General features: G+C 29.1%; 2 protein-coding genes across 2 annotated transcripts in view; both read right to left on the reverse strand.

Moving 5' to 3' along the window:
• LOC114345109 (uncharacterized) overlaps nucleotides 1–24,418 on the reverse strand; it is a 495,244-nt gene that overhangs the window by 119,619 nt on the left and 351,207 nt on the right. The gene's annotated exons all lie outside the window — the stretch shown is intronic.
• Nucleotides 16,236–17,928, reverse strand: LOC126880271 (uncharacterized). Its single transcript, XM_050644048.1, has 2 exons — nucleotides 17,163–17,928; nucleotides 16,236–17,110 (listed from the first exon to the last, which is right to left on the reverse strand). The coding sequence occupies exon 2, from the start codon at nucleotides 16,827–16,829 to the stop codon at nucleotides 16,467–16,469; it is 363 nt and encodes a 120-aa protein (XP_050500005.1). The 5' UTR covers nucleotides 16,830–17,110; nucleotides 17,163–17,928; the 3' UTR covers nucleotides 16,236–16,466.

Below are 24,418 nucleotides of genomic sequence, written 5' to 3' on the forward strand. Positions count from 1 at the left end.
TTTTAGCGATTGCAAGGCACCGATGGACCGAAAAGGACAAACAAACTATGCTTAAATAGTTTACAAGATTCATAAAAGAAAAAAGGGTTCCGAAAAAAGCAGACGTACAGGAATTAAAAAAAAAATAAAGCTGGAGAAAACTTTAAATCAATTGATTGGGTAAAAATTAAAACGTTTGTTTACAATTCTTACAGAGTGTAGTTTTTGTGAAGCTTTTTATTAAATAACGTGTTTCTAAACATTTGTGTTTTAATTCGATTTCGTTTGATATGTATTTTTCGGTAAAAATTCATTTAATCTAGCAAATTAGATTTTTAACAAAACTATGATTAATAAAATAGTATCTTATATTATATAAAATTCTTGTGTCATAAAGTACGTTCCCAAACTCCTCTGAAACGGTTTGACCGATTTTTATCCCCCTAGATGATAAGGGTTTTCCCGCCCTAAAACATTTTTTTGGACTTGTATTTTATTATCTTTTTATAATGTGGATTAAAAAATACATACAACTTTAAAATTTTTCATCGCACAAACGTTTTTTTTCCAACTTAGCGGTATTAAAGAATGGCGGGAGCTCTTCTTTAATCCAATGCAATATCCCACCGAATACAACCAATACGTAATCAATAATCTGGTGAAAAGTAGCCTGCTGACAAAATATAATCAGTCCCGCGATTCTGTTTCTCGGCTACACGATTTACGCCGTCTTTAAATATGGCGGAGGACAGTCGTTCTTTTGGAATCGCTGCCCTGGCTAAAATAAAGTTCAAATGAAATTTCTTTAGTAAATTATAACAAAGCAATGTTGCCGGGTTTTGGGTCTCGCATATAATGTTTGATCAATCTGGGTCTCGGATGGACATACAGCTTACATACAGTCTACCTGTGCGCCGCCTATGGTGTGTTTCTATGAACTAAATTCCATATATATTGCGATAGCAAACAGACTTCCGAGTCAAAAAAAAAATTTTTGTTGATCAGTTTTTTTGATAAATTGGACCTTCTGCAACCGATATACACGATAAAACCATGCGAGTCCCGCTGAAGGGTCTCGCATGGTCAAAACGGGTCTCGGACAGTGCGCAGCATATGGCAAAATGGGACTCACATGGCCGGTGTGTATGTCTATATATATATATATATATATATATATATATATATATATATATATATATATATATATATATATATATATATATATTTATATATATATATATATATATATAGTTTGTTATTTCCTGACCGTGAATTTTTAAATAGAAATATTTTTATTCCTGGGTTTTTCGGTCTAAATAAATGAAACACTATTCTTGCTTAAACGTTTCGGATATTTGCCATTTTCAATAAGCACTTTAATGATTATAACATTACACTTTTTACAATATATTTTCACATACACGTTCTATATTTTAATATTCACAAAAATGTATGCTTCATTCTCGAGATGTTAACGGAGAATGAAAGAATTAGCCTTGTCAGGCTAGGCTGGCACCATATGTTAGACACTTCAAAACGTTCTTAGGTCGTAAATCAAGATTACGTATATTATAAAGGAGATCGAATTACACATAGGAAAAAAAATAGATTAACATTCACTATTTAGAGAAAAGAAAGAATATTTTGTAAGGGTGTTTTGAGTTTGCGAACACAAAATATGAATACTGAAATGATATGTATTTTTTGTATTATTATAGATTTTAACTATTTAGAATGGGAAATAAGCCACAATATTATTAAAAAATGATTTTTATTAACGTTTCGACGCCCAAATCGGGTGCCGTTGTCAAAATACAAAATACTACTTATTTCCCATTCTAAATAGTTAAAATTGTAAAAATGCCACAAGAAAATAGCTTCAGAACAATATTATTATAGAATTTAGACTTGAACGATAAAAAGGGGGTATATGTAATTAGTAATATTTATAATAGAAGTAATTGGCTCGTGAGAATAGTATCGGAGAATTTTGAAAATAAGCTGGATTGATATTGATATGAAACCAAGACGATCATGTAAAAAGGAAAACGAACAAACAAAATGAGATATTAAACATAATTGACATAAGGAACTTAGGTATCTGATCGACGTGAAAAATGATGTATGTATGCGTTGTAGATAATTATACAGGGACAGATAACGGACAGAAAAAACATATGTCGATGAGATATATCCTGGATAAACAAAATGGAACACTAGTATAATTGTAAGCTTTATTGAGTTGCTTATAGATAGTAGTATCAGAAAAGAAATGTGAATTTAGCCATGTTGACGGCCACCTTTTTGGTAAAGACAGCACTTGAAAAAATAAATAAATAAAAAATACTAAGAAAGACCGTATTTAAAATATCTGCCAATGGTGTGTTAACAAAATGTAATCAATTTATCAAATTATAATATATATTGGAGAGATCTTTAATATCAGTCTTATTATTGATGCAATTTTGATCTTTCTTTATGTGAATCATCTCCAATATACATCTTTTATTATAATTATGTTCTTTTTCCAAAATCTGTACATTCTCAAAATCACATATCACATATCACAAATCTGTACATTCTCAAAACATACATTGGGCAAACACACCAATACCTACATAGAAGGGTAGTTGCGCACAAACATAGTGTACAAACTAACAAAATAAACACCACAGCTTTAGCCAAACATTCTGTGGAAAATAACCATAGCTTTGATTTTGAGAATGTACAGATTTTGGAAAAAGAACATAATTATAATAAAAGATGTATATTGGAGATGATTCACATAAAGAAAGATCAAAATTGCATCAATAATAAGACTGATATTAAAGATCTCTCCAATATATATTATAATTTGATAAATTGATTACATTTTGTGAACACACCATTGGCAGATATTTTAAATACGGTCTTTCTTAGTATTTTTTATTTATTTATTTTTTCAAGTGCTGTCTTTACCAAAAAGGTGGCCGTCAACATGGCTAAATTCACATTTCTTTTCTGATACTACTATCTATAAGCAACTCAATAAAGCTTACAATTATACTAGTGTTCCATTTTGTTTATCCAGGATATATCTCATCGACATAGTTATATGTTTTTTCTGTCCGTTATCTGTCCCTGTATAATTATCTACAACGCATACATACATCATTTTTCACGTCGATCAGATACCTCAGTTCCTTATGTCAATTATGTTTAATATATCATTTTGTTTGTTCGTTTTCCTTTTTACATGATGGTCTTGGTTTCATATCAATATCAATCCAGCTTATTTTCAAAATTCTCCGATACTATTCTCACGAGCCAATTACTTCTATTATAAATATTACTACTTACATATACCCCCTTTTTATCGTCCAAGTCTAAATTCTATAATAATACAAAAAATACATATCATTTCAGTATTCATATTTTGTGTTCGCAAACTCAAAACACCCTTACAAAATATTCTTTCTTTTCTCTAAATAGTGAATGTTAATCTAATTTTTTTTCCTATGTGTAATTCGATCTCCTTTATAATATACGTAATCTTGATTTACGACCTAAGAACGTTTTGAAGTGTCTAACATATGGTGCCAGCCTAGCCTGACAGGGCTAATTCTTTCATTCTCCGTTAACATCTCGAGAATGAAGCATACATTTTTGTGAATATTAAAATATAGAACGTGTATGTGAAAATATATTGTAAAAAGTGTAATGTTATAATCATTAAAGTGCTTATTGAAAATGGCAAATAGCCGAAACGTTTAAGCAAGAATAGTGTTTCATTTATTTAGACCGAAAAACCCAGGAATATAAATATTTCTATATATATATATATATATATATATATATATATATATATATATATATATATATATATATAAAAAAAGAAAGTCAAAGACAGTAACGGGTTACTGGTAAAACAAAGACAGTTGAAGGTAACCGGGAACGACCCAATACTAAGGAAGCAATAAAAAACGGGTGCTTCTAAGTGAGTGTCTTTTATTAAAAGTCAAGCTTTCGCCACATAATTTTGGGCTTCATCAGAACTTGCTGGAATGGAAAAACATTCTTTACAATCATCATAAATTAAAGATGTTATTTTTTAATCTTACCTAAATGTTGACACTATTTCTTAGTGCATAATAAAATTGATATGAAACCACACATTGTCACAAAAACAAACCAATCACATCTCCCAACTGGAGGAAAAATGGCAATCAAAGCCTTTATTAAGTATTAAAATTCATTTTTTAAATCACCATGTGGCCGGCATTTTTGACAAGTAATTGTTAATTAAGTCATGTGTCGTTTCGACTGTCAATTATCGAAACGCCACCTGTCTTAATCACTTCTTCTTTTTTCCAGCATAGGACATTAACTTTATTAAGTCACATATTAGACACTTTTTAAATTTCACACAAAATACTATAGAAATATAGGTCCCGTTCTATATAAACATATCATGTTAAATAAATTATGTGGTTTGTATTTAGTGTTGGATATAGTAGTCAACACTCCGATGAGATGCACGTATTACATACCTTTTGTTAAAGAAACAAGTATATCAGTGATGTTGATAGATGAAAAAGTTAAATCTTGTTTACAAAAGGGAAATAACACATCCGTGTAGGTGTTAGTAATGTAACAAGTAATTTCATTGTTGTCTTTTTACATTTACATTCCTTTATGTTAGTGGTATAAACATAATATGTCCAAGAAGGGTTTGACATTAACAAATTTTTTTAAAAATTCAAAATTTGACAAAATTGTCTGGTTGAAAACATAAAAATATAAAAACATGGTCTGTACATGAAGTTAAGTTTTTTTTATAAAAATTGTTTTAAAATTATTAACAATTGACTTGTATATTAATTTGAATTCAGTACACATGTAGTGCAGGCAACCATCAGAGTCACAATAAGTAGACACAATGTTTATATAGAACGGGACCTATATTTCTATAGTATTTTGTGTGAAATTTAAAAAGTGTCTAATATGTGACTTAATAAAGTTAATGTCCTATGCTGGAAAAAAGAAGAAGTGATTAAGACAGGTGGCGTTTCGATAATTGACAGTCGAAACGACACATGACTTAATTAACAATTACTTGTCAAAAATGCCGGCCACATGGTGATTTAAAAAATGAATTTTAATACTTAATAAAGGCTTTGATTGCCATTTTTCCTCCAGTTGGGAGATGTGATTGGTTTGTTTTTGTGACAATGTGTGGTTTCATATCAATTTTATTATGCACTAAGAAATAGTGTCAACATTTAGGTAAGATTAAAAAATAACATCTTTAATTTATGATGATTGTAAAGAATGTTTTTCCATTCCAGCAAGTTCTGATGAAGCCCAAAATTATGTGGCGAAAGCTTGACTTTTAATAAAAGACACTCACTTAGAAGCACCCGTTTTTTATTGCTTCCTTAGTATTGGGTCGTTCCCGGTTACCTTCAACTGTCTTTATATATATATATATATATATATATATATATATATATATATATATATATATATATATATATATATATATATATATATATATATCCGATATCTATTAACTCGCGCTAACCTCTCCTTGTTATATATATATATATATATATATATATATATATATATATATATATATATATATATATATATATATATATATATATAGATTATAGTTTTGTTTTGGGGTTGCAGTCATTTATTTTTTAGGGGCAGGATAAGTAAAACTCTGTGTTATTACCTAGCTTTCGCAAAATATATTTGCTTCTTCAGGGTAAGCTGAAATGAGTATATTATAAATACAATGAAATTAAGTTAAAATACATTGTATAAAAAATAACAAAAAAGACTTACAACTTGAGGTTATTCCTAAACATTTTCACAAAACATAGTATATATATAATTCTTATTCTAATGTTATCCAAATAGCAATGTTTTAATTTTCAAAAATTCGATTTAATAATTTAGTTTTTAATTTTGATTAATGCCAGAAAGACACTCGAATAATGTCAAAAAGACACAAAAATCTGTTTATTTTATTTTAAGTTGAAAAGTTAGTATTAGATTATTTAATTAGTAATCAAAATATCAAAAACTACTACATATTTTAAATTATAGAGGATATAACTAGATATTTATATGCATTAGTAGTTTATTTTATTTTAAGTTGAAAAGTTAGTATTAGATTATTTAGTGAGTAATTAAAAACTATTATATATTTTAAATTATAGAGGATATAACATATATTTAGTTTGCCAATTATGGTTTTGTTAATAAATTAAAGTGTTGCCAAATTTGAAGATTAAATTTATAAAATTTAGTCGAGGAATTTAATGTTCTTGATTTAAAACATCATTTATCATAAGATAAAATATAATTATAGATGTTGCTTAGTTTATTTATATCAGTTCTTTTATTCACACATTGATATTTATTTGTGCATACCATTTCTAGGAATTCCCTTTTATTTAGTTGGTTTTCATGTTTTAATACCGTTGTTTCATTGAAATTGAAAGAATGATTTTTACTTATGGCATGATCCACTAATGCACATGTATTTTTGTTGTTTCTGAGATCGCTTTTATGTGATGTTAGTCTACCTATTAAATTCCTGGATGTGTGTCCGATGTATGATTTATCACAATTTTGGCATGGTATCTTGTATACTACATTTGAGTTTTCCATGATACCAATAGGTGTTTTAGTTTTTGTATATAATGTTGCTAATGATTTTATATTTTTAGTTGCAACTTTAATTTGTGGGTAGTTAGCAAATACTTTAGTTAATTTGGGTGTTAATATTGGTATGTATGGTAGTGATGTGTAAGTAAATTGGGATTGTGAAATTTGGTGATTAGGTTCTGTTGTTTTATTCATATCAATTATTCTATTATTAGGGTTGTTAAATAAAAATTTGTTTATTAGTTTAATTGGGTAAGAATTCTCCAATAAAATTTCTTTGAGTTCCATTAATCCTTTATTGATGTTGCTAGTGTGAGATAATCTGTTGATTCTGTTTTTTAGACCCAATATTAAATTTATTTTCATATGAGGTGGATGCTGTGAATGGTAGTTGATAAATTTGTTACTATCTATAAATTTAATAAAATAAATTTAATATTGGGTCTAAAAAACAGAATCAACAGATTATCTCACACTAGCAACATCAATAAAGGATTAATGGAACTCAAAGAAATTTTATTGGAGAATTCTTACCCAATTAAACTAATAAACAAATTTTTATTTAACAACCCTAATAATAGAATAATTGGTATGAATAAAACAACAGAACCTAATCACCAAATTTCACAATCCCAATTTACTTACACATCACTACCATACATACCAATATTAACACCCAAATTAACTAAAGTATTTGCTAACTACCCACAAATTAAAGTTGCAACTAAAAATATAAAATCATTAGCAACATTATATACAAAAACTAAAACACCTATTGGTATCATGGAAAACTCAAATGTAGTTTACAAGATACCATGCCAAAATTGTGATAAATCATACATCGGACACACATCCAGGAATTTAATAGGTAGACTAACATCACATAAAAGCGATCTCAGAAACAACAAAAATACATGTGCATTAGTGGATCATGCCATAAGTAAAAATCATTCTTTCAATTTCAATGAAACAACGGTATTAAAACATGAAAACCAACTAAATAAAAGGGAATTCCTAGAAATGGTATGCATAAATAAATATCAATGTGTGAATAAAAGAACTGATATAAATAAACTAAGCAACATCTATAATTATATTTTATCTTATGATAAATGATGTTTTAAATCAAGAACATTAAATTCCTCGACTAAATTTTATAAATTTAATCTTCAAATTTGGCAACACTTTAATTTATTAACAAAACCATAATTGGCAAACTAAATATATGTTATATCCTCTATAATTTAAAATATATAATAGTTTTTAATTACTCACTAAATAATCTAATACTAACTTTTCAACTTAAAATAAAATAAACTACTAATGCATATAAATATCTAGTTATATCCTCTATAATTTAAAATATGTAGTAGTTTTTGATATTTTGATTACTAATTAAATAATCTAATACTAACTTTTCAACTTAAAATAAAATAAACAGATTTTTGTGTCTTTTTGACATTATTCGAGTGTCTTTCTGGCATTAATCAAAATTAAAAACTAAATTATTAAATCGAATTTTTGAAAATTAAAACATTGCTATTTGGATAACATTAGAATAAGAATTATATATATACTATGTTTTGTGAAAATGTTTAGGAATAACCTCAAGTTGTAAGTCTTTTTTGTTATTTTTTATACAATGTATTTTAACTTAATTTCATTGTATTTATAATATACTCATTTCAGCTTACCCTGAAGAAGCAAATATATTTTGCGAAAGCTAGGTAATAACACAGAGTTTTACTTATCCTGCCCCTAAAAAATAAATGACTGCAACCCCAAAACAAAACTATAATCTACATAGTATCAGTCAATATTACCTAATTACTTATATATATATATATATATATATATATATATATATATATATATAAAATAGATGAAATAGAGAATGTGGAAAAATCCCCTTACGAACAATTCACACATCCACCATTTCGGGCTGGGAAATGGTGGATTTCTATTTCATTTCCACATTCTCTATTTCATACATTTGATTTCGTACGAGTGGTCGTTAAACCAATAACCTTGGATCTTTTGTTCACTGAGTGTGTTTCAAAGATCTACATCTTATGTTTATATATATATATATATATATATATATATATATATATATATATATATATATATATAACCTCTCATCTTTACCGATGAGCCCACGGAGGTTGAAGAGGGCGAAACACATTTCTAAGAACTGGTGTTTGGATCTTTGATTCTATTCGAAAAATTTTTCCCAGCCAGAAATAGTGGATGTGTGAGTTATTCGTAAGGGGATTTTTCCACATTCTCTATTTCATTTGTTTGATTTCGTACGAGTGGTCGTTAAACCAGTACATGTGGATCTTTTGATCACTGAGTGTGTTTCAAAGATCTACATCTTTTGTTTTTTCATAAACATTATCTTACTTACTCTAAAGTAATTAGGGAATTAAAACTTGAGACTGTCATTTTCAGGTTGGGCGTAGATTTACGCTCCTGTTATGTCTATGTCTCGGATGTTGTTTTTTGATGGAATGTGTCTAAAGATATTCAACCTCTCATCTTTACCGATGAGCCCACGGAGGTTGAAGAGGGCGAAACACATTTCTAAGAACTGGTGTTTGGATCTTTGATTCTATTCGAAAAATTTTTCCCAGCCAGAAATAGTGGATGTGTGAGTTATTCGTAAGGGGATTTTTCCACATTCTCTATTTCATTTGTTTGATATATATATATATATATATATATATATATATATATATATATATATATATATATAAAGAAAGTCAAAGACAGTAACGGGTTACTGGTAAAACAAAGACAGTTGAAGGTAACCGGGAACGACCCAATACTAAGGAAGCAATAAAAAACGGGTGCTTCTAAGTGAGTGTCTTTTATTAAAAGTCAAGCTTTCGCCACATAATTTTGGGCTTCATCAGAACTTGCTGGAATGGAAAAACATTCTTTACAATCATCATAAATTAAAGATGTTATTTTTTTAATCTTACCTAAATGTTGACACTATTTCTTAGTGCATAATAATTGGGTCGTTCCCGGTTACCTTCAACTGTCTTTATATATATATATATATATATATATATATATATATATATATATATATATATATATATATATATATTTTCGACCGTACTGTGTTATAGTGGTTTGAAGTTTCAGCAATTCGGTCATGTGAAATAAAAGTCTATTTGTTATTTCTCAATATTTCGTCACACTTTTGTGACTTCTTCAGGAGAAAACTGTAAATTTATTAAGATTAGAAATTAACAAAAGCTAAATATTTAATTACTTACAACTATAAGAGTATTAATTTAGATTTTTTTAACATATCGTAAGGGACATTGACTTAATTTTGATTTTGACATTTATTATTTCGGAGTTATGGTAACTGCAATAAACTTTATATTCATAGAATATTGTCTGATATTTAAAATTCTTTTTTTTAATAATAAATAGGTCAAAGTAAACCAAAGAAAATATTAACGGAATTTTAAGGTGGAAAGGTATGATTAATAGTAGAAAAATTTTAGAAAGAGACTAGAGTATATTAAATTGATCTATAAAATGTAAGTGATGGTACATAGTGAGTTAGTATAAGGCTGATATTTTTCGAAATTAAATAAAAATTAAGATGGATTAATTATTAGGTGAATAATTGAGTAATTTGTTTGAATTTTTACACTTTTTGAAAATATTTTAAAGGTTATTTATTATTTAGAATGTTACAGTAGATATTACTCAAATGGTTAGTATCAGTCTTATAATTAATAGATTCTGGAGTTTTGATAATATGTACCATCTCAAGGAAGAGTCGTTTTTTATAATTGTCAACTTTGATAAATAATCCTCAACCAGTTATTTACAAAAAAATACCTTACGTAAAAAATTTAACAGACCAAATTGTCCCACTTTTTAAACCATTTCCAAACATCAAATTAGTCAAGTACAATCCACTTCTAAATTCAAAGTTGTTCTCGAAAACTAAAGCTAATACTCCAAAGGGATTAATGAGCAACATAATTTACAAAATAAATTGCATTGAATGTCAAGGTTGTTATATAGGTCAAAGTAAACAGTGGCTTAAGCAACGTGTCACTCAACATAAAAGTGACTGTAATATCAGAAAAAACTGTTGTGCCTTGGTAGAACACCATTTAAAGACGGGACATAAATTTGACTTTAACAATGTAAAAATCTTGGAACAAGTTGACAATTATAAAAAACGACTCTTCCTTGAGATGGTACATATTATCAAAACTCCAGAATCTATTAATTATAAGACTGATACTAACCATTTGAGTAATATCTACTGTAACATTCTAAATAATAAATAACCTTTAAAATATTTTCAAAAAGTGTAAAAATTCAAACAAATTACTCAATTATTCACCTAATAATTAATCCATCTTAATTTTTATTTAATTTCGAAAAATATCAGCCTTATACTAACTCACTATGTACCATCACTTACATTTTATAGATCAATTTAATATACTCTAGTCTCTTTCTAAAATTTTTCTACTATTAATCATACCTTTCCACCTTAAAATTCCGTTAATATTTTCTTTGGTTTACTTTGACCTATTTATTATTAAAAAAAGAATTTTAAATATCAGACAATATTCTATGAATATAAAGTTTATTGCAGTTACCATAACTCCGAAATAATAAATGTCAAAATCAAAATTAAGTCAATGTCCCTTACGATATGTTAAAAAAATCTAAATTAATACTCTTATAGTTGTAAGTAATTAAATATTTAGCTTTTGTTAGTTTCTAATCTTAATAAATTTACAGTTTTCTCCTGAAGAAGTCACAAAAGTGTGACGAAATATTGAGCAATAACAAATAGACTTTTATTTCACATGACCGAATTGCTGAAACTTCAAACCACTATATATATATATATATATATATATATATATATATATATATATATATATATATATATATATATATATATATATATATATGGTAAGGAGCCAGTGTAAGGAGCAGGATGAGAGAAACTCTTTGTTACAATCGAGCTTTCGCAAAATTTATTTGCTTCGTCAAGATTAGCTAAAATGAGTATATAATTATAAATACAATGAAATTAAAGATAAAAGAACATTGTATAAAAAAGCACAAAAACTTACAACGTGAGGTTAGTTCATTAATTTAACATTTCCACAAAACATAATTATATAAAAATATCCTTATTTTAATCGTTTCCAAATTTCAATGTTTTAATTTTTACAATTTCTAATGAAAAATTTTGATTTATTAATTTAGTTCTAAATTTGATTAATGTCAGAAAGACACTCAATTAATGTCAATAAGACATTAAATAGGTATCTGTTTATTTTATTTTAAGTTGTTAAAAACTAGTTTTTTAAATTTTTTTTTCTTTCTGACATTAATCAAATTTAGAACTAAATTAATAAATCAAAATTTTTCATTAGAAATTGTAAAAATTAAAACATTGAAATTTGGAAACGATTAAAATAAGGATATTTTTATATAATTATGTTTTGTGGAAATGTTAAATTAATGAACTAACCTCACGTTGTAAGTTTTTGTGCTTTTTTATACAATGTTCTTTTATCTTTAATTTCATTGTATTTATAATTATATACTCATTTTAGCTAATCTTGACGAAGCAAATAAATTTTGCGAAAGCTCGATTGTAACAAAGAGTTTCTCTCATCCTGCTCCTTACACTGACTGCAACCTCAATAAAAACTTGTATCTACATATTGTCAGTCAATAATACCAAACTACTTATATATATATATATATATATATATATATATATATATATATATATATATATATATATATATATATATATATATATATATATATATATATATATATATATATATATATATATATATATATATATATATATATATATATATATATATATATGTGCATTTGTATCCTTTTTGCCTCCGCACATACAACAGACGTCCATCGCTCCACCAAAACTAAAGGTAGTATGTGCACATATAATGCATCATTAACCTTATTTTGATGTATAATATAAAGGCAAAGAAAGAGGGGTAAACATTTATTAACCTAATTTTATACAGTTATTTTATTTGTGTAGTTCGTGTTTGCCTCCATACACTGAACGTACTCTATGGCCTCATTTGCATATTTTATATGATGTTGCAAGTGCGGGTCCACCTCTGTAGATGTTGCCAAATTTATCGTTTAATTATCGTGATTGCTACATATGATTCATACTTATACTTAACTTTTTCGTATTTCTAGTTTGGAATTTATTTGCACCCTCTCTTTTAGTCTTTCCGCCTTTTTATTAGGTACTGTACAGTTCTTCGGTTTCTCTTTATAATCTTCGCAACTTTTTGTTGTATTGTACCTTCTCTGTTATTTTTATATGGTATTGGTATTGATAAAGATTATTAATGCGTAATTGCTTTCGCCCGGTGGTTTCCCGAGTTGTACGACCTTTTTTCGGTGATTAGCAAGCTAATGGAGTAACTATAATTAAAAATCTTATAAAAAAAATCAACTAAAAGCAAAAAATAAACAAAAATTGAAAAAATCTTAACACATTCCTTAAAGATAAGCGTTGGGCGAAAACTGTTTATTCGATGAACACGCTCCACGCTTTTCTTTGACGAATGTGTTAGATTTTTTTTCAATTTTTGTTTATTTTTTGCTTTTTAGTTGATTTTTTTATAGGATTTTTAATTTTAGTCACTCGTAACTAAAGAAAAGCGTTACTTAAAAAATTTTCTTTTAATATTTTTTTATTTTTTAACTTATATATTATTGTTCAACTTATACAGTGGCTCACGGTAAATATGGTCATTCGTTTGAAATATGTTTATTGCAAAAAATATTACATTATTATATACAGTGCGCTGGAATAAGTGTTACCCCCTGGAATTACTTTTTGTTTAAGGCCCAACCATTTAAAACGTAACGGTAAAAATGAGTTGCCTATCCCTATTTCAAAAATTTCTTTCTGCACATAAACCAAATCTGTTAAAATCTCAGGTCAAAAATGCTACTAGAGGCGATTAGTGAAGCGACAGACCCCTGGAGTAACAATACAATGATAAACTTGTTGTCATTCTTCTCTTCAATAAGATTATGGTTACTTAAAATAACAGACTTTCATAAAATTGTAAATTATAGTATTTAGAATCATGCAAAGTGATGTTTTCGAGAACAATAATAATTAAGATTTAAAATTTTTAAATAGAACAAAATTAACAAACTAATGTAAATATAGAGAGATATTTTGAGGTCACGGTATTACTGAATTCCTTTTTTTTTGTAATGTATATTTTCTTTTGTTTTTTGTCACTTTTTACGGACAATTTAGCAGTGATGTTGTCTTTAGCAATTAAGTGGACGATCTTCATGGGGTAATTAGAATAACAGACCTTAGAAGTAAAATTTATTTAACTTTAATAATTTATTTACAACTAATCAAAGGTACATAGAGGTATCCAATCATCCTTCTTCAAAAAACATCATATAAAAAAATTAAAAGAAGATTAGTTAATTTTCAAGTAATGATCTAAATGACAATACAGCTCCCGGAGCGAACCATGGTCGTTGAGAGAAATCCTGTCTGTGTAGACTTGTAGAGTTTAAGTGGGCGTACGATCGTCGACAGCGTTTCACATCGGCCATGGTTCGTTCCGGGAGCTGTACTTTGATTGATTATTATTAAAAAGTTTTAAATCATAAATAAATGGCTGACACAGACTAAGGGCCGGTTGTTCGAAAGCTAATCAACAATGATCATTATCAAATATTTAATTACTGTCCCCAACTGTCAATGTCAACTTTGTTTGGGTTGCTGAAAACATAATATGAAATTACTTAATCAATTATGTTAATAATTGTTATGTTAATTGATTAACTAATCTCATAATTTTAATCAATTATATTTTCAGCAACCCAATAAAAGTTGACATTGACAGTTTTGGTGACAGTAATTAAATATTTGATAGTGATCATTGTTGATTAACGTTCGAACAACCGGCCCTGAATGTAACTATGGGTATAGCGTATATGGGTATATAAGAAATTGAGAAAATCAATGGTAACAAAAAATAAGTAAGTTGTTTTTCTTAAAAAAAGCAAACTAGTGAGTCTGGAATATTAGTGATACATATTTAATTATGTTCAAAATTTAATGCAAACTTAAAAAGTGTGTGATTATCAATTTCAGAACGATCTCAAGGAAAGCAGGTTAGGGTTGTTTTTTTTTTCTGTGTTAATATTTTTGGATCACGAAAATTCATAATGTGGTTATTTTGAATAAAGTGTATGATATAAAACAAAGTATAACCCCAATTCTGGAGCTGTAGCCATTATTGGTTACAGAATACAAAAGATTAAGTTTTAGGAACAAATACTGTTCCTACTGTAAATTATACGGAGAAGGTAAGAATGAACACGTATGTTACAAAAATTGGACAAAAGCTTCGACTGCAATGGAAAGTCAAATAATTCTAGATGGATTAAAATGTAGTACACGCATGGCATTACGTACAAACTTTTAATAGCCGATGGAGATAGTAGTGTTCATCAAAAATGTTAGAAAATACGTATGTGAATAATTTTGTTGAGAAAAATTGTATGTCGTAACCATCTTCTAAGAAAGTATTGTAAGTACAATTTTAAAAGTTTATCAACAAAACGATATAGCTACGATGGAAAACTAAACTTCTTTATAAGTTGTTTCAAATAAAAATTATAATAAAAATCTTGCAATTTTGGTAGCATATTTTCCCACAGTTCTATATCTTTATAAATCTTTTCGTATAAAATTCCTTTTGGGGTCCATACTGCAAAGTAACAGTATTCGCTGTTCGAAATAAATAACTGTCCTTGTACTTGGTAGTAATAGGAATCAGTTCTTTTCAAATGCAATTGACCGTCAATTAATTGGCAAAATTGAAGTTTGTTTTGTTCAATAGCTTCTTCAGACGTAAGTTATCTAGCTTTATATGGACATTTAATTTCGACTACGCCTGAGTCACCTATTAAGCCATCAGGACTAGCTGCAAGAAAGGGATATTCATCATGTATGAAAAGTCCTGATAGTTCAATATTTATATTTAAAATTGTTTCTAACATTTCTTTTGCTTTCGGTTCATTCGCAATTCCATATTCCGTAAATCTATTTCAACAAAACGTTCGATTCAATATTGCTTCAATAGTTTTAGTTCTGTCTGTTTTCTCTCGCAATTTGCATATTTTTCCGAAATTGCTGGACGTTAACCGTTGTTGACGTTCTACATACCAAGCAGCACTATTACCTTGAGCAGTGGTATTATTAAAAATCTCTGTTCTTTCTGAGATATTTTTTACCAGATTTTTTAAAAATTCCTGTTTTTTTGCTTCGAATTCTTCATCCGACAACTGAACTGACTCTTCTGCATTTAGACCATAGTCTTTATCAGGTTTATTATTACTTTGTTTTTTAAAATATTTTTTTTTTGTTTTTTTTTTCTTGTATCCATTTTTTAATTTTTCTTTGAGAAAATAAATTTTGGTAATGACCAGTTGCATTTTTGCTTATATTTTGCAATACATTATTTAAATAATTTTCACGGGAATATATGACACTGCTGCCGCCAAACACCTTAACTGATAGCCACCTTTCTTGGTTTTTACACTCGATTTTCTCAATAAAAAAGTTATTGCCGTACGGTTTGGCTTCACACATTTTTTTGTACGTGCTGCTGTCGCCATCAGCAATAAAATATTTATATTTCAAGTTGTGCATTTGTATGCTCTGTTTAAAACCTTCTACAACAATTGCACTTTCCATTGCAGTCGAAGTACCGTTATAATTTTTGTAACATACGTATGGAGTGATAGAATTTTTTGACGCACACACAACAATACTTGTTTTTTACACCTAAATACAATAGTTTGCCAGTTCTTTTTCCTATGATAGAAGCCACACCCGAATTGGCCGAAAATATAGATTTATTAGATCTTCTTGCCCATGCACCATCAGCTATTACACTAATGACAGCTTTGTCATCTTCTGGATCAACTTCACCCCATTCTTGTGCTAGACTTTCTTCCTCTTTTCCAGCAGCTAGCATCAATTCCGTGGCTGTATTATAGAAATTGTCCACAGCTTTCCTTCTATTTTCTTGTAGATTTTTGACATCACTGGCATATTTAGGGTAGAACACCATTCTTTTAAATTGGCATATCCCAATCCAATCGATATCACTCCAGTTACAGCAGCAGTATTGACTGGAGTCTGTTTCGAATATGGATCATCAGTGGAAACTTCCACAGTTGACTTACAGGTGTTACACTGGAATAGAAAAGTCGATTCCAATCCCTTCCTAGTTTCTTTCAACAACTCTACTGTGCTACCATCACAAGAAAATAGACCACAGTGTGGAAAACTTAGCAGAGCTTTGGAAAAATGACGTCTACAATTGTTCTTCCACAAATTTTGGAAGGTGACCTGAAAATAAAGTGTTTATGGTCCAACTCTCTGAGAAATATATTTTACTTACAAAGTTTCCATTTGCCCTGATTTTTCAAGAATCTGAAACTCTTTAGAAACGCCCTCTGTTCGAATTCCAGTATCTACTTGGCCATATCTAAAAAACGCAATTTTGTTATTGCAAATTATTACTAGATAATGAGAAAAAATGGTTCACTTACGCACTCGTTGAAGGACGAACTTCACTTTCAAGTGCCGTATTCGGAATTTCATCCACACAGTAAGCTTTGCTTTCCTAAAAAATTAAAGTTCTATTACTTTCTGATGATTTTTTTAACTATATTTTCATATTCATGTATATACAGAAAATAAAATGATGCTCCGAAATCCAATTTTTTACGAGTTTTTTAAATGTAGATTATAAATAAAGATGAAATTTTTTCCAATAAATGACCAGTCACTCAACCACCCCTTCAATTAGATTAGAAAATGGAAATTGGGCAAGAAATAGTCAGGCAAATTCAGAGAGGTTTCAAATTACTTAGCACAAAATTTTGAACAAATGAACAAAATATAGTAGACCTAGCAGGGATGGAAACAATTCAAGTTAGCTCAGAAATTACTCCCGTTACATTAAAAAAGAAATACGAGAAAACATAAATCCCAAGAAAACTCCAGGATCTGATCTTACATTGATTTTACTGCAAAATATATGCTCTAAGCTCATGTAAAGAAGAAAAGAAAAGAATTTTGATTGAAATACAAAAAAATATACTGGCTGCAATCTACAATTATTATTATTATATAAGTAAAACGGAACCATAGTGTTGTTATAAAAACAGTTAGTATAAAAATTTAGAAGGAAAATGCCAAAAATCAACAGAAAATACTTCTATTCAAACAAAATTAAATTAAATAATCGGTACTTACTGATGGCTTGCATAAAATTTCCTCAATCGACGTCGACTTTTGCGTGGCGCACAGAAACATCTTCGAGAACTACCCATTGTAAAAACTATCACACTGGTTTGTCAAAAGTCTGAATAAGCCTTTTCAAAATATTTATGACTACCCCAAAGCGAGAGGGCGTACCTATATCGTTGTCGATATCTACCTGTCGGCTAGATATCGACAAGGAGAGCCTGTGCCGGATCGACAGAGACAATTTTTACCAGCACTTTGGATTTTTTAAAAAGTTTAAACAAAATAGCTGTTTTGTGTTACACTTTATTTAAAAAATAAAAACAGATTCGGAAAGTGCGAAAAATTCTATAGCGCCATATTTATTTTACTATTTTTTATGTTAATTTTAAACAAAAATATTTTTAAAAAGTGTATTGTTTAAACAATTTCATAATTCATACACAAATAGTGCGCTAGAATTTTTTAGGACCTTTCATATAAAAAAAGAATTATCTCAATATCTGCCATAGTTTTTGCGTCATTTTGTTTAAACTTTAACATTGGAATTTCCTATGCCCAGAATCGCGAGGAACGGCCTTAATTCCTTTTCATATTATTTACATTAAAAGCTGTGTTTCAGTATCGAGTTTGATTAACATCAAAATAAAGGAATAAGAATAAGGACAGTGTTAATAAAACATAAAACAATTGTATGGTACGTTTAGTACAAGAAAAGTAAGACTCATATTAATTACATCACTATTAAGTGCTATTACTATTGAAAGCCATGTACGCAAAAAGAAAGTTAAATTTTGTCCTTTTAGACTTTCTAATTTAAATCACGGGCCCTATTTTATAAATAGATAAAGATAGATACCTACTTAGGATCTGATAAATTTAAGATTACCCCGAAATTATACGAATTTAGTCAAATGCAAACTTGCATAAAATTTTCTATTACGGTGAGAAAATACAAATATTAGCGTTGCAGTGTCTTATATCTAGCTATTCATAATCATTGTGTATCAGGTTCCGACTACATTATGCGATTAAATGATTGCGATGTTGCCACTACTAAGAGGCGCAGTGAACCGGTGGACATAGCGTATATATCGGAGGCGCCCAAACCTTCGGCTAACGACAGAATATACGCGTGTAACAAGCTGCGCCTCTGACGCCAGATACGGCGAACTAAAATGTATATCGATAGACGTTAATGACTCGATTTTACCTCTACTTAAAAAATTGGCAAACGCCTTATACAGACGAGTTAGCAAATAAATGCACAAGAAACATGACTGTACGTGTTCGCCTCCGATTTCGGAGGCGAACTCGTAAAATCGGAGGCACACTCGAACTAAGGATGTAGCAATCGGAGGTGTATGGGTAGCAAATGCACATATATATATATATATATATATATATATATATATATATATATATATATATATATATATATATATATATATATATACTATATATATATATATATATATATATATTATATCACTTAAAACTTTTTAGACTTTTTAAAAAATATTTTATTTTGAAAAATAGAAAAATTAAAGTTACATGTACTAAATCTAAATTATTACGAACAAATATTAAACACCGGCAAATGGTTTTATATGATTTACAAAATGCTGAGGTTGTGAGAAAGCCTGGACGTAGTAGTTCTCGCTGACATTGGCATTGAAACTGGATGCGTCGATTCAGATGGCTGACACCTGATATATCCTGATGGGAAATAAGTAGGTACTTCATTATTAAGGTTAGTTGGTAAAAACGGATATAACAGCTCCCCTTGTTAGAAGGAAGTTGACGCGTGGCAGCAACTTCCAGAGTGTCTGTTTATTGGTATTCAGTGCGATTTGCTCTTCTTCGTCTATGGAGTCGCTTAGGTGGATACTGGGTCTTTGTCTTGGAAAGATTTTGTCTGAGAAGTGATTGCAGCAACTGAATGGTATTTCAACTGGATGACTTTAGTACGTAACATTGTCGTAAGCGTCGATCAATTTCTGGGAGTGTACTCTTGTACTACCGATAAGGGCATCGCACGTGGGTTGTAGTTTGAGCACGTGGTTAGTTTTGATGATTTCTGACTTGACTTCTCTGAATTAGCATTTGATTGTATTGGGCAGTGGGTCAGAAACTGCTACGAGCCAAAAATTCAAGCTGATCTTGTGAACGGTGTAGTCTTTGGCAAATATTACGGAAGTCTGGCATGTTCTAGGAAGGCGTTCTTGTCGCTTCAGAAGTTGGGCTTCGCATATGGCGTCGCTGTCGATTGGATAACAGATCTTGGTTCTGGCTCGAAGTGTTTTGCATGACTCAAGGCTATCTATTTATTGTAAGGTATAACAAAGAATCATCGTTTCGCGCAATATATTTATGAGTTGTTGTTAATATCGAATTTAAACCTGTTCGATTATCCAGTATCGTTATTGGATAGAGATAATATAAAGTATATTGTTCTACATCAGTTAAACAGTTAAAGGAATATTTAAGAAGAACACAATTCTTGTGTCTAATTGATAGGCATGTAATTCGATAATATCGAGATATTGAGGGAGGTTTGAAGTATAGATAGATAGGGAAGATTATTTTTCTGTAATGATTGTGATATATGCCTAAGCGATTCAATTAAATCAAACGGGGTAATAATTGAACTATGTAATATTGTTAATCTAGCAAAAGTTATAGCATTTACTATATCATTTAACGAATCTTCGATAAATGAATAGCTTTCCATTAGCAATTCACAAAAGTTCAGCATATCGATTTGAGATTTATAGAATTTTAATTGGTCAGAGATATTCATTATTGATTTTCTAATTTCTTTAATATTATTGTTGAAGGTTTCCTCATCTATTTGTAATTTTCGGATTGTCGCGTTGAAACTCTTAATGAAAGAAGTGGTAACCGATATTTGAATTTTTAATAGGTTTTCGATTTGATACTCATCGCGGGGTATCTTATTAAATTTATACATTCATTGAAATATTCGCCATCTGACGAATCTAAGTTTCCGGTTATTGTTATTGATTTCCATATTGAACATATTCCGTTAATAAGTTCATGTTTTATTCTCGTAAAGCGTATTGTTTCGTATCAGCGATTATTTCTGTATATTTGACATTAACGGAACTAGAGATTTGTTTGAGGAGACGTATGTGAGTTTGGACTTCAGATTTGAATGATAGTATTCAAGCTACATTTTATTCAGTGGTATCTAATAAATTGTCTAAGATTCTGTCGTTTTGTCGATAAAATCTCTGATTGGTTACATGTCTTTGTATACCAGGAGGGTCCATTTGTCGTTTGAAATTTTGATTTAAAAGATTTAGTGAAAACATACAGGAAGCAGTGTTAAACATTAGTAAAGTTACCTTAGTTAAATTAATTAGTTAATAGTTAAAAATGGAAAACAAAAATAAAGGAATGGTGTGATGGGGGAAATGCTAAAATTGGTAGAAGCAATTAGAAAAATAAGAATTAAAAGTTAACCAATAATAGTGACTGTAGTAGATAAGAATTCAGAGAATTGAGGACAATGATTAAAATAATGTGTAAAACAAAAGAAAATACAATGAAGATAAACTCAAAGAGGTCGAAGAAAGATTCCAAACAAAAGGGCATTAAATCATGTTACCAGGAAACAAGAACAATGGAAAGAGGATATAAGAAAAATATCCCATATACGAAAAATGATGAAGGTGGGTACATTAATAAATAAATCAGGGAGTTAATGAGAAATTGGCAAACTTACTTTTTGCAACTGCTAAACAAAAATGAAGAAGGAAGGAGAATAATCCATGAAAGCGAATATGACCTTATATTAATAGAAACTTGTACAATGGAAGAAATAAAAAATATAATAAAAAGACGAAAACAATAAAAGTCTAGGAATAACAGAAATATCGGCGGAAATGATAATAGCCGAAGAAAAAAGGCTACCCAAAGAGATACATAACTTGATAAAAGCACATGGGAAACAGAAAAACGTCAACAGAGTGTGCGATAGCAGGGGTATGTCCTATACACAAAATTTGACGAAATGAAAGGTGAAAACTATTATAGTAGAGACAACTATAATAGAGATATCGCGCTGTTATAAGTAGTTAGTTTAGACAATCTTGACACAAATCATAAGAAAAAGCTAAATCAATATAAGGAAAATATATTGGTCGAATATCATGCAGAATTTAGAAATAATAGGTCGACGACAGACCAAAAGTTTGCGCTAAAAGGAATCCGCACTACGTGCTACGAATATAAACATCAGTATTATGTCCTGTTCGTTGACTTTTCAAGTACGACTAAGATAAGGTAAAGTGGCAACAGATATACGATCTAACGAAAGAGATAAGCCTACTAACTAAACTCGTCATGATGAAAACAAAATGCCTATGGATAACACAATAACGAAATAGTAAACAAGGGCAAGGGCATAAACCAAGCAATTTTGAAAGAAACGAAGGATGACAGTAAGGGTACAAATTATCAATGACTCTTTTTTTTAATCTAATACTAGAAGGAATAATTAGAAAAAGTAAAATAAAGATGCAGGAAATATTTTCAACACGGCCATCAAAGTATGGCAATGTATAGATTTAACACTATTAATGACAAGTAAGAAAGAACTAAAAGGATTAATGAACAATAATATAATAATAGAAAAGAAAAGGGGTAAAAGATTTAGTCTTCTAATAAATAAGGAAATAAGTAATAAATAAGGAAAAGACAAAATGCATGATAATGGGAGAAAGACATAAAGAAAAAGAAGATAATTTCGCCTTAGATAGAATGAAAAAATTTCTGTTCGAATGAGTTTCCGAGTTTACTCAGGTGAGTCTGAAATTATGTGAAAATGGACACGGGGAAGGAAAGATAAAGACAAAAATAGTAAAAGGAAACAAAAAGTATAGAGTGTTGTGATCATTAGTGAAATTCGAATATGTCTCGAGAAAAACAAAAATTATAATCTACAAAACAGTTATCAGGCATACAGCTACATACGCATGTGAAACATGGGTACAAAAATCAGAAATATATTTTTTAGAGAGATGGGAGAGAAAATACAGGAGCGATATAGAGAGGTGTGAAAATAAATAATAATAGAGTAGAAAGAATAATAAGAGACTTTTTTATTTTATAATGGCTTTGGCTTAGTCAACTAGCCAGACTATTTGTTTTTTTTTTTTGTATGGACTAAGAGACTTAAATAACGAGTCAAAAATATTTATTTAAATTAGAGCATATTATGGGATATGATATTTAGAACAAATTGAAAGAATGGGAAAGGAAAGAATGTTGAAAATGGTACTCTCACGAAAATCAATACATCAAGAAGGAAAGATAGACCAGGAATGATAGTAAATGTTACAGTATATGAAGACTTACGAAAAAGTAATAAGTATCGAGAATTGGAAAGAAAAAGCTTTAGACAGAAAACAATGGAAACAAGTATGTAGTTAAGAAAAAATGTATGGAAAGACTATTATAAAATTTGTACATTGTAAATATTTATTATTAAGTATGGTATTAAGTGTTTAATAAAAATAAATGTAATATTGTCTACATTATAGTAGTTTTTATAGTATAGTATAATAATATTATGTACCTAATTGTTAATTATGAGAAAAAATTAAATTTCTCAACCCTATGCCTTCAAGGGCTGTGGAGCTTAATAAATAAAATAAATTCTTCATGAAAGAAGATTCCAATGTTGATTGGGGTTATACTGGGAGTGGATGACTGAAATGAGTCTAAGAATTTTAAAGAGAATTCATGATAAATAATTTATCAAAAGTTACTTTATTTGTTCTATTGGATTTGGTATTTAATAAAGTAACAGAATTTACGTGGGTTTCTTGGGTTTCGAGAGGGCTAATAAACGTATTTTGGGGTTGGATGCAAAGTGCTCAAAATATAGCACAATGGACAAAAATGAGGAAGGCCTATGTCCAGCAGTGGACGCAAAGGGCTGGAGAATGATTAAACTTATTTTGGATTTTGACTTTAGGATTACTTAAGTCCCTAAAGTACTTTGATAAAGAGTTTTCTTATTATAAAGTGTTTCGGGTGGTCTAACAGAAGTATATCCAAACAGGAGTTCGTACGGTATAAATCCGTGAGTTTTTGTATTATAAAATATTTCGGGTGGTCTAATAGAAGTATATCCAAAAATAAGTTTGTACGATGTAAATTCGTGTGTTTTGTTTTTTGTGTTATTGGGACAAATAACTGCATAGGGCAGAACATTGAAAGGATGTTCATCGGAATTTTTTGATTGAATAGTTCTTTCGTTTTTATATTTTAACGAAATATTTGTTACTCGTTCTTCCTCGTTAATATGTTCTGTTCGAAGTCGAGATTTGATATTGTTGTTTCGATCACTTTTATCAGTGAAATAATTTACCA

Source organism: Diabrotica virgifera, chromosome 2 (genome assembly GCF_917563875.1).
Source record: "Diabrotica virgifera virgifera chromosome 2, PGI_DIABVI_V3a".
In the NCBI taxonomy this organism is placed as follows: domain Eukaryota; kingdom Metazoa; phylum Arthropoda; class Insecta; order Coleoptera; family Chrysomelidae; genus Diabrotica; species Diabrotica virgifera.